Raw genomic sequence first — 15,284 nt, forward strand, 5'->3', positions numbered from 1 at the left:
GCTTTTTCCTTGTAACGCCACTGTCTGACTTTGGTATCATCGTGATGCCAGGTGCACAGCGGGTGTTGGAAAGCATCCATCCTCTTCTGTTTTCTTTGAGTTTATGTTGAATTGATATTTCTTCCTTGAGTGTTTCATAGGATTCACCAGGATACCTCCAGCCTTGGAGAGTTCTTCAAGAATGTTTTCCATAGAAGATGCAGGACTGGGAAGCCTGGGTGGCTCAGCGGTTTAGCGCCGCCTTCAGCCCAGGGCGTGATCCTCGAGACCCGGGATCGAGTCCCGCATCAGGCTCCCTGCATGGAGCCTGCTTCTCCTTCTGCCTGTGTCTCTGCCTATCTCTCCCTGTGTCTCTCATGAATGAATAAATAAATAAAATCTTAAAAAAAAAAAAAAAGAAGATGCAGGACTGTTCAGATTATCCATCTCCTTTGTGGTGAGCTTTGGTATTTGTGTCTTGTGGAGAATTGATCCGTGTCAGCTGAGTCCTCAGACCTATCAGTGTGCGGCTGCTCACCATGTTTCCTGTCGTCTCTTCGATATCTGTGGGACCCAGCTGTAACTCCTCTGTTCTATGACACCACCAAGTGTCTTCTCCCTTTTATTCTTAATTAGCGTGGCCAGAGTGTGTCAGCTTCGTGAATCTTCTCACACCACTTTGGGTTGTATTTTTTTCTGTTGTTTTTCTGCTTTCTGTATCATGGATTTCTGCTTTGATCTTTGTTTCCTGACTTCTGCTCCTGTTTGGGCTAATTTGCCCTTTATATTTTAGCTTTTTTTTTTTAAGATTTTATTTATTTATTCATAGAGACAGAGAGAGAGAGAGAGGCAGAGACATAGGCAGAGGGAGAAGCAGGCACCATACAGAGAGCCTGATGTGGGACTCGATCCAGGGTCTCCAGGATCACGCCCTGCGCCACCGGGGCCGCCCTATATTTTAGTTTCTTAAGGTGGAAGCTGGAGTTGTTGAGTGGAGCACATTCTTCTTTTCTCATGTAGACATTCAATGCTAAAAATTTTCCCCAAGTCTGCTTTGGTCATTCCACAAGAATTTTCATTTTCATTCAGTTCAGATGCTTAGTGATTTCATTTCCCCTTTGGTTTTTTTCTCTGAGGTTTCTTAGAAGTAGATTACTAATTTCCTAAATATTGTGAAAATTTCCAGATACCTTTCTGCTATTCGTTTCTGACTTAATTTCATTGATGTCATCACACTTTGCATGATATGAATCCTTTTTAAAGTCACTGAAATTTGTTTTAAGGTCCAGTACTTGAAAAATCATGTGTATCCTGCTGGAGTGTGTGCTTTAAACGTCAGTTACGTCAGATTCTTTGATAATACTATCAAATCTTGTATCTTGCATCTATCAAAATCTTGCTGATTTTCTATCTTTTCTATCATTTAAAGAATGACAGGTGTTGACGTCTCCGACTGTAATTCTGGATTTGTCTGTTCCTTCTTGTATTTCTCTCATTTCTCATTCCATGTATAAATTAGTCCCTTTATCATTTCAAAATGACCTTTATCTCTCCTGATCCTCTTTGCTCTGAAATCTACCGTCTAATGTCCACACAGCCGCTCCGGTTTCTGGCTTCTGTGTGTATGGCAGATCTCATCCTTTCACTGTTGAACCACTCGTGTCCTCGTGTTTGCCGTGTTCCTGACGAGCCACATGTGGCTGAATCTTGCATCTGTGTGCAGTCTGCAGTCCTGCCTGTCCACTGGGGCCTTTGGACCACTCACATCTACACAGATTCGAGCCTGTCAGCCCACGGTTTCTTCTCTGTGTCTTGTCCTTTGTGCATCTCTCTCTCTACCTTCTTCTGGATTAGCTGAACATGTTGTACAAATTTGTGTATCTCTTTCATTGACTGATTAGCTATAATTCTTTGTGTTATTTTGTGGTTGCTGCAGGATTTACCGTGTGTGTCTTATCTCAGCCTTCATGGGACATGGGGCGTGAGAGCCCCATCATTCCTGTCCTGTCTGCGTACACCCCACTGTCCTGGCTCTTGGCGTCCTGCCGAGTCCTCCCTGTGAAGCACAAGCTATGCATGTAGACGAGCCTCACAACACAGTTATAATTGTGCAAGCACTCAATCACCCTTCAGAGATTTGAGTGATGGCGTTATTCGCTGAAGGCACAAGGCCCTCTCCCTCCTTTCCACGTTAGCCTGTATTCCCAGCTTCGTCATCCTGCCACTTCTTGTGCCCAAGACAGTTTTCACATTCTGAATGACATTTTCACTGGGTGGAATTCCAGGTTCACTGGTTTGGATTTTGTTGTTCTTTCTGTACCTCACAGGTGTTGCTGGGCCAGCACACAGCCTCCACGGTCCCCCCATCCCTACCATCCACAGAGGCGTACTTTGTGGTCATGTGTCTAGTTTCCTCTGGATGCTTTCAAGATTTATCAGTTTTGAGCAGTTAGATTATGATGTACTTTGGTGTTGTTTCCTACGTGTCCCTCTTGTGCTCGGGGCTCATTAGACTTCTTGGACCTGCCGGTTTATAGTTTTCATCACATTTCAGGTGTTTGGGCCCACTATTTTTCAGAGATTTTTTTTCTGTCCTCCTGTGTTGGCAATCTGTCACAGAGTAAGCAGTCACCTCATGCCTGGTGGCAGGTGGCTCTCAAAGGTCAGAGGTTGGGCTGCGCTCAGCTGGGCCCTCCTTCAGACTGCGGCCATGTAAAGTCTCTTGGGGAGGGACCAGCTCCCAAGCTCACTCTTGTGGGTACAGGTGAAGCTCAGTTCCTCGCAAGCCATTGACCAGAGGGTGCCTTCAGTTCCCTTTCACTTGGATGGCTCATGATGTGGCAGCTTTCTTCATCAGACTGTTGTAATGTGAGCATGTCACTGCCCGAGGTGGGAACACAGACACCACGGGCCCCATTATGCTGAGAGAAGTCAGTTCAGAGCCATGAGGTGAAGTACCACAGTCACACAGCAGTTTCTGGCTCAGTCATTCTTCAGACGATCCTCTTACACGGTGAGCTCCACACCAGATTCCTCCGCATGGCCCAGCCTGTCTGAATGGGGCAGATGGGCGGCTTCCTACAGGTTCTTGTACCGTCTGCATCATTGCACTTGAGGGCTGCCATGGGACATGTGATCCGGCCCATCTGGTGGAGGAGGGCCGGCCGACCCAGTCTCTCCCAGGACACCCCCTGCCCCCTGCACATTACCGCCCTGGCAGTGGCCTCTGCCCCACCCCCGGGCCCACTCTGTCCACAGGGCCTGGAAGGAGGCCTGGGCCAGGAGGGGAGAAGCTAGGTGGAGCTTGGTCCTGCGCCCATGACCTGTGGGCTCCTGGCACCCACCTGTGGTGGATGAGGCCTGCTGGAAGTGACCCTGGGTCCTCGTCAGCCACGTGCGCCCTCCTGCTCCTCCCTCGTGAGGCTGCGGGAACAGCTGCGTAAACTAGAGCGCCATAGGAAAGCTGCAGAGCTATATAAATAGAGTAATAATAATAACTGTGGGCTTGAGATCGATCTGCAACTGTTGGGGTGCCTGGCCTCGCCCTCCCTGCAAATCACGATTGGGAGAGGTCGCCCTCGCCGGGACAGTGATTCCAGCAACGCCAGTATAATTAGAACAGGCAGCATTTAGACGTTTTCTCAGCACAATTAAGCAGGGATAATTGGGTGAGCTATCCCCCCACCCCCGCCCCGTGCTGGACATGCTCTTTGCCAGCTAGTTCTCTGGAACTTCATGCCAGGACCGCCTTCTCAGCATTCTGCCCACCTCACCCTGACCCACTTGCCACCGCATTCCTCTGCCTATTGGCTCGCACAGCAGCATCTGCCCGGGCCTGCTCCACGTCAGCAGCCCCAAGAAGGATGGCCTCATCCCACCCGCCACCTGCCCGCCCTCCCTGCGGGACACAGTACACTGGACCCATGGACATGCAGGGCGTTCAGGGGCGTCCTTGGGGGGCAGCAGTGGGTAAGGAGGCACTCACTGTGGACGGGGAGAGAGACTGAACACAGAGGATGGTGGTGGCCTGGACCAGCTGGCAGACTCGAGGTCAGGGGCTGGGACAGCATCTTCTAGGCAGTAGGAACAGCCGGGTGTGGGCTGGAAACCCATTCTAGTGGCCAGTGGAGGAAGAACCCCATCGCCCCATGCAGAGCACAGGTGGGCCACAACCCACCACAACCCACTGCCACGCTGGGTGTGTCCCCACGGCCCAGGGCACCTTGGAGTGTGCCCAGGTGGGGTGGTGCTAGGAGGGGGAGCCGAGCTGACGTTAGCCCTACAGACCAACAGGTAGTGACAGGCACGGTGGCTGGTATGCCATGGGCCCCAGTACCAGAAACAGGGCGTCCCCACCACAGATGGGTGTTGCATGGGCCTCGGTCAGCAGGCGAGGTCTACACGTGTGCACAGGTCTGTGGCCAGGATAGCTTATTCACCTGTTCTCAGAAGTCTGCAGCTCCCCTAGATGAGATTCAGATGGGAATTTTTTTCTGATTACAGATATAATGTGCAGTCACAGAAAAATCTGGGAAGTGCAGAAAACCATAGGAACCACGTTTCATCTCTGTTCTCTGAGCTGACCACTGTTAGGGTCCATTGTTTGCAGTCACCTTTTTTCTGTGTGTGAGAGTGAACAAGAACGAGCACGAGTGACCACGGTGCAAGCTCATGGGGCTTTCTCCAGCACGGACATTTAAGGTGCTTTCCTGACGAGCGTGGCTATGCCACTCACCCCATGTCACGTGTGAGTGCACCGCAGATCCTCAGCTTCAGAAGCCAGATCCTCCCCTGAAGCCAGGAGTGCTCTGGTATCCTCACAGCCTGATCCCATAGAGAATCACCCTCAGCGGCTCTGAGAGCAGGTGTGTGTGTGCAGCCCTGGTGCACAGGTCTCGTCCCCCAGAGGGAGAAGGCCCCACTCTCATGGTGGAAGACCCTTCCCCCATGCCGGGGGTGCAGCCCCTGTCCCCTGTAGACTGGGCTACAGCTGGTCACCACTGCATGCATTCCCTTGAGCCAGGGACCTCTTTGTGTCCTCAGCCTGGTGTACACACAGGACTCAAGGTTTGCCAGAGCACCCAGGATTGCAGTTTCCTTGTGTCAAGCCGAGGTCAGAAGCTAGGTCTAGCCAGCTGTGGGGCCCGGATGTCAGACCTGTGGGAGGAGGCTGCCCCAGTGGAGGGGTCAGTGGAGAGGCCTCAGGCAGGTAGCATCTGAGTGTGGGGGCACTGTTTACCCCTGAGGGCCTAGGGTACACCTGAGTGGTGGCGGGAAGGGGGTGTGGGCGAGAGTTCTGAGCAAATCTCAGTGCCTGGCACACCACAGGCATCATTGCACACTTGCCTGTGAGGACTGCCCTATGTTGTCCCCACAGAGCCACCCCCTTGCCACCCTGGCCAGGACTCGGCTGCAGTTTGGATCTGCCTGAACTAGCCCGATCTGCTCTGCCCCCACTAACGACACTGCACAGCCGTCCCCAGCTCCCATCTCTTCCCACCTCTCCCTCCTACACGAAGGCCCGGGGGCAGCGCCGAGGACAAGGCTGAGATGGGAACAGCTGGGCTTCACAGCAAGCAGGGTTGCCTCGAGCTGTGTCCAATTAGGTACCTGCTGCCCACAGATCTGAACCTGAGTCTTCATGCCATGGAAGACAGCCACCAATCAGCCTGCCTCCCCCCGGCCTTATAGCCACCAGCTTCCCACCTGGAGCTGGGGAGCCAGTAGGGAGCGGAGGGCCGGCCTCTGGGCATCTGAGCATGCGTGGGCGAGGTGAAGCCCCAGGGCCACATGGGGCTGCTGTCCTGACTACAGCCACCTCTTGCCCGCATGTCCTGGGAATAGAACAGAGATGGTATCAGAGAGTCGCTGAGATAAATGAGCTGTTACATCTGTGGCCGGTGCTATGCAGAAGAGGTGGCCTGGCTCAACCTCATTGGCCCCTCACTGAGCCTGGTGTTCCTGGGCCCTGTTCCAGTGTCGGGACAGCCATGAGCAAATCACACCTGTGTACTGACCTCGCAGGAAGGGCCAGGACACGTGAACGCCAGCCCTGGGTCACTTGTGCAACTCACGAACATCTCCCAGGCGGTCTTGTCCTCTCCTGTTCTCAGGGTCTGTCTGAAGCAAACTGGCAGTTTTCATGAGGTCTGTCCAGTTTGTCCATTTTGTTCTATTTTATGAATTGTGCTTTGGTGTCAAGTCTGAGAATTCCTTGCCTGCTCTTAGATCCTGAAATGTTCCTTCAGTGTGTTTTAAGTTTTTTTTTAAATGTCTTACATTTAAGTCCATGATAGATTCTGAGTTAAATTTTATATGAGGTGTGAGGTTTAAGTCAAAATTCTTTGTTATTTTTACCTGGAGATGTCCAGCTGCCCCAGAACCGTCTGTGGAAGAGGCCACCACCCTCCTTCCGTGGGTCAGCTGTTGCACTTGTATTGAAAGATCGATTGGGGCTGTTTGTGTGGCTCCTTCGAGGAGCTCTGTTGCATCACTGGCATAACTGTGCCATCCCCAGAACCCAGACCACGCTGTCCGTTCCGTGAGGTGGCTGCAGGTGCCGCTCCCAGTCTGCTGGGGGTTTTAATCAGGAATGGACGTGAATTCTCTCAGAGGCTTTTCCGTGGCCCCCTCTCCAGCCTGTCAAACATGCACTAGCCCTACATAGAAATGAGTTGTACTTGGTCTTGGTGTAGCTATCTATCTTATACATTGCTGGATTAAATTAGCTGAAATTTGTTGAGGGTTTTTGCACCCAAGTTCATGGGAACTACCTGTTTGGACTTTTCTGCTGTGCATGTGGGCATCTTTGTTGGTTTTGGTATTGAGTGAATATACTTCTGTGCAAGGAAATACTCGTCTGCTCTGTTTTCTGGAAGAGATTGAGTAAAATGGGTGTTAATTCTTGTTTAAACATCTGATAAAATTCTCCAGTGAAACCATCTGGGACCAGAGATTTCTTTTTGAGGAGCTTTTTAAATTACAAATTCGATTTCTTTAATAGCTATAGGACTACCAGGTTATCTACTTCATCTTGACTGAGCTTTGGTGCCCCATGGTCTTCGAAGGATTCCTCTGTTCCCAGCTGTCAAATTTATGGGCATGAATGGTTTTTTGTAGTGTTTTCTTACTATTCTCGTAATAGCTCCAGGATCTTATTTCTGATATTGACAATTTCTGTCTTTTCTCTTCCTATCTCTGTTGATTTTTTTTTATTTTTTATTTTTATTTTTTTGCTGCTTTTCAAAGGACCAGCATCTCATTTCAGTAACTCTCCTGTTTTCACTTTCATTTATCCCCCTCCATGTCGACCCTTCCTTTCTTCCTCTGGTCTCTTGAGGTAGAGCGTCAATGCCTGGCAGGCCCCCCCTCGTCTCCAGCAGGGCACCCAGTGTTCCTGTCCCCCACGGTTCTGCCCTGAGCACCCTGCCAGCCGTCATGGTGTGTTTCGTCTCACTCGACCCATGGATCACAGAAGCATGTCACGTGATCTCACGTGTCTCTCACACATTGAGCCAGGGATCCCAAGACACTGGGACCTGTACCACCCTGTTTTCAGATCCCAGGATGCTCCAGGTCATCTTGCATTTCCCTCCAGCTGGCATCAGCCACTTCCACAGGAGGCGGTGGGGCCTTGTCCTGACAAGCCGCAATGCCACGGTCTCATAGAAACGATACTCAGCTCCCCGTGTCTTGAGAGAGTAGCATTCGCACTCTGTCTTATAATGTCATTTTGCTATTAAAGTCTCGTCTGTTCAGATCAGATTTGAGGATCCACACCTTGCCATGGGTTCATCTCTGGGTTCCTCTTCTTTCTCCATTTATGGGATTGTCTTCGGTGCCCTCTGCAAAAGGTGATATTGCCCTGGAAGGGCATCCCCTTGTGCCCTTCCTGCAAGCCTCACCACCCCCTGCAGTTGGGCTCAGGAGGGGACTACCAACCGGGAGTTCTTATCTCTGCTCTTGGGAGCATCTCACAGGATGCACCTGCCAGCTGGGAGGCCAGGCTGGAGGGATGGCTAGACTACATTAATAAGCCCCTTTGGAGCAGGCATCCTGTAGGCACCGCACACTTCATCTCATGCCGACCCACAGCCGCAGAGCTCCCCTGCACTAGCCCTTCTCCACAGACACGCACTGCGGCAGATGGACCTGGTCATCTGGGTCCGGGCCGAACCGTTCAAGGCAGGCCCAGTTCTGCCGTCTAGAGGGAGGAGGCGGCCCTGGGGCGAGGCCAGACTGAGGTTTGGGCCGCTAGAGCACCTGATGGCCAACCAGTGGGCAGCGCAGGTCTTATGGCACAGTGCCTCACTCGCCACAGGGTGCCTGCCAGCCACACCACAGCCTGTCACTCCCAGACGCTGGGGGCAGAGAAGGCAGAGTCACAGCCATCAGCCCATAAATATTTCCAGCCACAGCCAACACGTCTTACTGGGCAATTTGCTTTTTAAAAAATTGCTCTCTAATTTTAAGTGAACAGCCCCTAATTAGAGTGATTTACAAGGTACCTGGGGACTGGGTGGTATTTGAACACGGTGGAGCCTAGCAGAGATTGATCAGCACAGTGTAATCCAGGGGCACATTCTGGCAGCTACACTGCCTCTGAGTGAGGACACGGCCCCCGTGTGAGGACACGGCCCTTCCGATGGAATGGGCAGGCACAGCAGCCAGCGGAGGCTGGAGGGTCACGAATCCTCGGCTTTTCCTTGATTTGGGTTAAGATGAAAGAGTGGCCCTGGTCATGCCTCCTTCCAGCTTGCCCACAGCCCTAGGGCACAGCAATGTCCCTGTGGCCTTGTCCTCCTGGAACTACACAGGGCCCAGCACAGAGTAGATGCCTTCTGAATGCTGGATGTGTGGACCGAGCTGTCCCAGATGGGCCTCATGCTGGCTGGTGTTAAGTTGTGCCTGGAGAAGTGGCTTTGATGTGGGAACGTGTGAGGGGAGGGGCGTCTGATGCATACAGTGTGGTGAGGATCCCACAGCCCCCAGGGGTCTGGGAGGCATGCAGACAACACGGTTCTGAAGTCCAAGCTGGCTGAAGACCACCTCCCAGATGGGCAGGGGTCCCAGCCAGGACCACAGTGCAGCGTGAAAGGTCCCTAGTTTAGAGGTTAGTGGCCCCTCAGCCGCTGAGCTGGGAGAGCGCCATGGCCTCCCTCACTACCACCCCACCCCCAGCCTGTGCCCTGAGTCTGCTCCCTCCCCCCCCCCCCCCCCCATAGCTGCAGGAGAATCAGCCCCTCTGACATTTAGGGGAAGAAATTCAGAATTGAGCAGAAGGCAGAAATGAGAGGATTTTCTTGGTAAAAGGTCAGAGTGGTTTCTCTTCCTTTTGTTTAAAAATGGTTTGTGTTGAACTATGACAAGGCTGAATGTAGGAACGGGCAAGGGAACAAGGTCGGCTGCCCAGGGAGGGGTGGGCACCCTAGGGAGGCAGCAGAGGAATGTCTGTGCAGCACACCAGACGGGAGCCAGTCAGACGTGGACACTGCGAGCTCTAAAGGCCACTTAGAGGGCTTGTGGGGTGAACTACTTTCTTCCTGGGGCCTCCGAGGGAGCCCACCTCCCCTTCACAGGCACATAGGGCCTCCTGTCCGGGTAGGGAGCTGCGCGAGGGGTACCTGCAGGCAGATGTGTGGTCTACGCCCGCCAGGCTGGGCTGGGCCTGAGGCCCACTGTGTGCAGGGGTGAGCCCTGTGTGAGGACAGAGCAGGCTGCCAGGACCCAGGCCTGAGTGCTGCCAGGCAGCCTCCTACAGCTCCAGGAAAGAGGTGGCAGCCACTGGGCTGCGGGCAGAGGGGGTTCATTTCAGTGGGCACACTCCGTGGGATGTAATTCCCACACTGCACAGTTCATCCAGGGAGTTCTCTTCCGTGTATCTGGTGTATTCCGAGCTGTGCCACTACCACCATGACCTAATACTAGAACTTTTCATCACCGCACAAAGGACCCTGGCACCCTGCCACCAGCGCAGGCCCTACAGCCACGGACCCACTTTCCATCCTGGACACTTACCATTCTGCACGCTCCGAATAAGTGACTGCGTGTACGTGTGGTGTCCCGAGTCTGGTTAGCACATGTTCAAGGGTCATCTGTGGTGTAACAGGTGTCAGAGCCTCGTTCTTTTAGTGGGTGAGCGGTATTCCATCGGTGGGCACCCCACAGTTCATTTACCCGCTCCTCCGGTGACCGTGTTCCCACTTTTTTGCTATAGAAATGGGGACACTTGCATCTGGGGGTCTGTGTGGACCGAGGCTCTCATTCCTCTGGGGTCTACACCCAGGAGTGCAACTACCAGGTCTTATGTTTAACTTCTCAGAGAACCTCCAGAACGTTCTCTCCAGCAGGTGCGCCACTTCCATTCCCAGCAGCTGAGCGTGGGTCCTGCTTGCTGCTCTGCACCCTCGCCGGCACTTGCTGCCACCTGTCTTGGACACCGGCCGTCCTTGTGGGTGTGAAGAAGCGTCTCCTGTGACTTCCACTTGCCCATCCCTAAACACCGATGATGCTGTGTGTGGTTTCACGTGCTCATTTAAGTGTCTCCTCTGGAGAAACACTCTTTCAGATCATTTGCCCACATTGTAACTGGGGCGTTCGTCCTGTTGTCGCCAGATTGTAGGAGATGCGAGGGTTGTGGAAATGGACCTGCCATCAGCGGTGTGTGCCGAGAGTGAGTGTTCTGTGGGGCTTCTGTGGCCCAAAGCAGCGTGCCACCTCCTGCCTGGCCCTGGGGCCACAGTGCCAGGTGCACAGGACACGTCCCAGCCCCCTGGACAGTGGTTCTCAGCTTTCTGGTCCTTGTTGCAAGAAATCTTGGTTCAACAGACACCCCCTAAGCCAGCACCTGGGAACAGGTGGGTCTGGTGAGAGCTGTCCAGGAAGGAGGGCTCTTCTCGCCATCAGGAGTGTGCGTGTGCCACTAGGGACGTCCCTGTAGGCATGTCCCCTCCAGCCTGCATCCCCAGCCCTCCCCACCCTGAGCTGACCAGGTTGCATATGCAGAGTGAGAGGGAAATTGTTCTTTTGGGGATGCCAACCCTCAGGGACCCCACTCAGCTCCTGGCATGAAGCTGCCCCACCAGTGCTGCCCACCTTGCTGACCAGGGTTGCAGGGGCCACAGCCTGTCTGGCAAACACCTCCGTCTTCTGTGGCCTGTACCCGCAGCTCACCCCATATCCCCACAGCCAAGAGCCCTGAGCACCTTCCCATGCCCTGCTGCCGCAGGGGGCACTTACAGGGCCTCGTCCTAGACTGCTGGAGGGGGCAGGCCAACTAGCATGGATTCCAGGCTTTCCTGCCTTGAGCTCACTGGCAGGTGAGGCCCACGTCCGGGTAGGCAGGGTGCCATCCAGGGTCGGGCAGCCTCCCCCGGCCTCTGGGGTCTCCCAGGCACCCTCTCACATCTTCGGGGGCAGGAGGGAGCACCGTGAGCCCCCCACTAAGTGCTCAGGCACCTTCCGGCCTCCATCCATGCCCCTAGCCCAGAACCTCTGGCTGTCCTCCAACCCCCTCCCGGGAGTACCCGGCCTGGGGTCCTGGCCCCTGTCGCTCCTGTGACCCCTGTGGTCCCTGTGGCCCAGGCTCGGCTCTGCCCAGACCTGCCATGTGAACCAGGGGAATGGCCAGCTGGTTTTGGGGAGCTCTGCCCTGTGTCACACTGTGCTTGGAGCTGAGGCATTTGGAGGCTGGTGCCAGTCACTGTGGGATAGACTTGTCATCCTCCCCAGTGCCTGAAGCCGGGACCACACCTCCCCCTTGGGTACTACAGGACTGCCTGGCCCCCCAGCACCCCACAGCCATTTCCTGCAGCCCTTACTGTGCTTGGCCCCTCCCGGGGTCCCAGAACCTGCAGGCCAGAGAACTTCGGACTCTTGCTTCCTCTCTGCACAGACCAGGAAACTGAGCCCTATTCAGTGGGGTTAGCTTCCCAGCAGTGCCTTTAATGGGAACCCCTTCCAACTGTGGCCAATGCCATGTGATGGGGAAGACGTGGGATGTGAACTCTGGAAATGGCTCTGTGCCTCCCCCAGGATGTGTCTGTGCAGGACTGCGCAGCGGGCATGAGGTTCTGGTGCGGCCATCCGCCTGGGCGTAGGTCAGCTCCCTGGGACGACTCCGGCCCCTTGCTGTTCCCTGTGCCACAGGAGGGGGTGTTGGACCCTGCCCCAGAGTACCTCGCGACCTCGCAGCACGGGTGGGAAGCATGTGGGCCGCTGTCCTTGTGGCTGCCAAGGTCTGAGGATGAGGAGGGCTGGACAGGCCAACCGGGAGGAGCTGAGGACTGAGTGCACACCCCACGTCCTGTCCTCTAGATTTAAGAAATGTGGGTGGGACCCCTGCCCACTGGGAAGGGCTAGCACCCAGGGAGACACCTGGCCTTGCTGGGCATGGGGGCACCTTGGCCCAGTGTTCCTCCAACAGGGTCTCCACTGTTACCTGTCCTGCCACTGGGGGCCCGGGGGAGGGGAGGGGCGAGCCCCTAGGCCACCATCATGCTCACTGCCATTCTCCCTGTCTCCCGCCCACCCTGCAGGCCACAGGAACCTCGGGCACCAAGATGCAGCTGCTGGAGACGGCATTCTCACGCACGATACAGGAGCTCATCGAGCTGCACCTGCTGCACCAGGACAGCATCCCAGCCTTCCTCAGCGCCCTCACGCTCGACCTCTTCAGCCGGCAGACCGTGGCCTAGCCGCAGCTGTGCGCCCCAGCGGCGGCCATCGCCTCTGCCTCCATGGTGGCAGTGGGCACCCGGCAGGGGCCAGCCCCAGGGCCGGCTACCCCACACACACAACCCAGCCTCCTCAGACCATATGCTGCCCCCCTCCTCCCCGGTGACCTGCGACCTGCACCCTGCACCCAGGATGCCTGTGAGAGCACCTGTTGCCAGCAGGGACAGAGCTGTTCAGGAACCACTTGCTCCGCCCTTCCCCTCCCCCAGGACCTGCTGCCCTTCCCCTCCCCCAGGACCTGCTGCCACTCCGGGCCGGCCAAGGCCTTGGGGGCTGTGCTGTCAGGGCCTGCTTCCAGTACCCTCCACAATGTGCACCTCCACCCCCATGCCGCTCAAACCCGACTGTCTCAGGGGACTGCTCTCCGAAGTCCCTGCTCCTCAAGAAATAAATTTTACTCCTTGGCCACCCTACCCGGCTCCCTGTGTGTTCTGAGCTGACGGGCTCACTCTGCTGACCCTCAGTTTGGCCCCAGGGCAGCCCCTGGACACCAGGGGACAGTGGATGGCAGCCCAGGAGCCATTGCCAGCAGAGGAAAGGGAGCAGGTGCTCAGGTGGAACAGAGTGGCCAAGGCACCTCCCCAACTCCAGACTCAGGTCACTTCCCTGCCAAATGGACCGATGACTTGCACTCTGTAGCCAGCAAGACAGCTCCAAGCCTCCTGCATAGGTGCTGGCATCAAGGGCTGGCTGGGCCTTTCGTGGGAGTGGGGTTCTCCCAAAATCGCAGGCCCCTGCAGGAGAGGCCGGTGTGTCCACAGTCACGAGCTCCTACATTTGGTACTGTCGGGACTGGCAGCGTGTACATACCGGGGCACCCAGGGCTGAGGTTCTTGCACACCAGGTTGGGGGCACGGGCACAGGGGCTGCCTGCATGGGAAGGACCCACATTGCAAGTGCTGGAGGACCTCTGGCCTCTGTGCTTGTAGCTTGGGCCTGAGAGGGGGCTCGGGGGGCCTGGGGTGGTGGTCCAGCCCCCCAGCACAAGAGGCTGGCAGGACAGAAGATGGAGTCCCTGGCGTTGGAAGCCGGAGCGCCACCTCATTGACATGCACAGCTCAGCACTGCAGGCCTGTCCCCAGTCATGGAGAAAATGAGTCCTGACGTCAGTCACCCCGTGCGTCTGCATCGGTGGTGCCAGCCCATGGCCCGGCAGCCTCACCACGCCCGCGGTGATCACATCGTGCAGTGAGCCCGCTATCTGAGCCCAGCAGAGGCTGGAGGAGCAGCCAACGGGGCGCAGCCTCACCAAGCCGGCTCTGCCAAGTGGTGGGTCCCAAGGCTGTTGGCAGTGGGGGTGGGAGCCAGGACACCAGCTCCCTGGTGCCCAGGGGAGAGTGCCTTGTGTATCAGTCACCTCTAGGCACGCACCCTGAACCCCAACCCTAGCCCCCTGGCCCCTGCATCCCTTGGGCACCCACACCCAGCAAAGCTGAAGGAGACTCGCTGTGCACTCAGGTTGTGGCCATTCAGCTCTGGAGCTTGGACTACAGACGTGTACCTCAGACAGAGACACGGACCAGCCAGGCCCTTGGGTCAGCCACAGGTCCACCAGGCTCTGTGCTAGAAACCAGAGCCCCCTAGCTCCTTCGATCACAGTATGGCCAGGGAGGGCATAAGTGCTGTTCCCACTTTGCAGATGAGAAAGCGGGCTTGGTGTGGTGACATGGCTTCCAGAGCCACAAGCCAGTGAGAAGAGGGACGCTGGCCCAGCGCAAGGGCTTTCCACAGCCCGAGGGGAGCTCCAGGTCCCCCCCCCCCAGGTCCTGTCTCACGGACAGCACTAAGTTTAAAACGCCGCTCCCTATCCTGGAGGCTGGTGGAGCCCCACAGAGCAGCTCCTCGAAGAATTGGGAGGAAGCTCCTGGACGTCCAGCCTTTTGCAGCAAAGACCTCCCCAGCCAGTTGGGCTGTGGACAGACATCAGGGTGGATTCACCCGCTCAGATCATCGCGAGCAGCCGTTGTGTGCCGGGCTCTGTTCTGGGTCCCTGACCTCTTGTCCTGCGCCATCAGAAACCAGGGCAGCGTGGGTGGGGTGGGGGCTGAGGCCCTTGTGGGCGGGTGGTGTCCACTCACCAGCACCATCCCTGCATGCAGGCAGCCACCCTCCAGGGCAGGTAGGACCTAGAGAGGCAGGCGGGAAGGCCAGGGGTGTCCTGGATCATGGGCACCAGGGTGCAGGGGCCCCCAGCGGGGTGCTCACCAGGAGATGTTGTTGGTTACAACTCCAATCTGGGCAAAAGAGGAATGTTCTGGAAGGATCTGAGTCAGCCCTGAGGAATTGGGCTGCATCTTGCCACAGCCCCTACTCCAACCGGTGGTCATATGACCCCGTGGCCACTGCCTACCTGCGCCCGACACACACCGTGGGGCCCCCCGGCTGCAGGATTCCACTACCACATCCATCCAGAATGGCTCCTAGCCCGGTCCTGAGGCTTTCATCACATCTGGAGTTAGGGGGCCTGGCTGGGTCTCTGATTGGCAGAGCCGGGGCACCTGCTGTCCCTGCTCCTGTAGGAGGATGGGGTGGGCGCCCGGCAGCTAAAATCCAGCCAAGGCCCCCCCTCG

General features: G+C 56.0%; 1 protein-coding gene across 6 annotated transcripts in view; it reads left to right on the forward strand.

Annotated features, from left to right (window-relative positions):
• Window positions 1-13,127, forward strand: part of MAD1L1 (mitotic arrest deficient 1 like 1) — a 347,043-nt gene extending 333,916 nt beyond the window's left edge. For all 6 annotated transcript variants that reach the window (XM_038539652.1, XM_038539650.1, XM_038539651.1 and 3 more), the window contains one exon: window positions 12,516-13,127. In XM_038539652.1, coding sequence (XP_038395580.1) covers window positions 12,516-12,674 — 159 coding nt within the window. In that variant the 3' untranslated portion in view covers window positions 12,675-13,127. The remainder of the gene's footprint in view (window positions 1-12,515) is intronic.
• The last annotated feature ends 2,157 nt before the right edge of the window (window positions 13,128-15,284 follow it).

This window comes from Canis lupus, chromosome 6 (genome assembly GCF_011100685.1).
Source record: "Canis lupus familiaris isolate Mischka breed German Shepherd chromosome 6, alternate assembly UU_Cfam_GSD_1.0, whole genome shotgun sequence".
NCBI classification, from domain to species: Eukaryota; Metazoa; Chordata; class Mammalia; order Carnivora; family Canidae; genus Canis; species Canis lupus.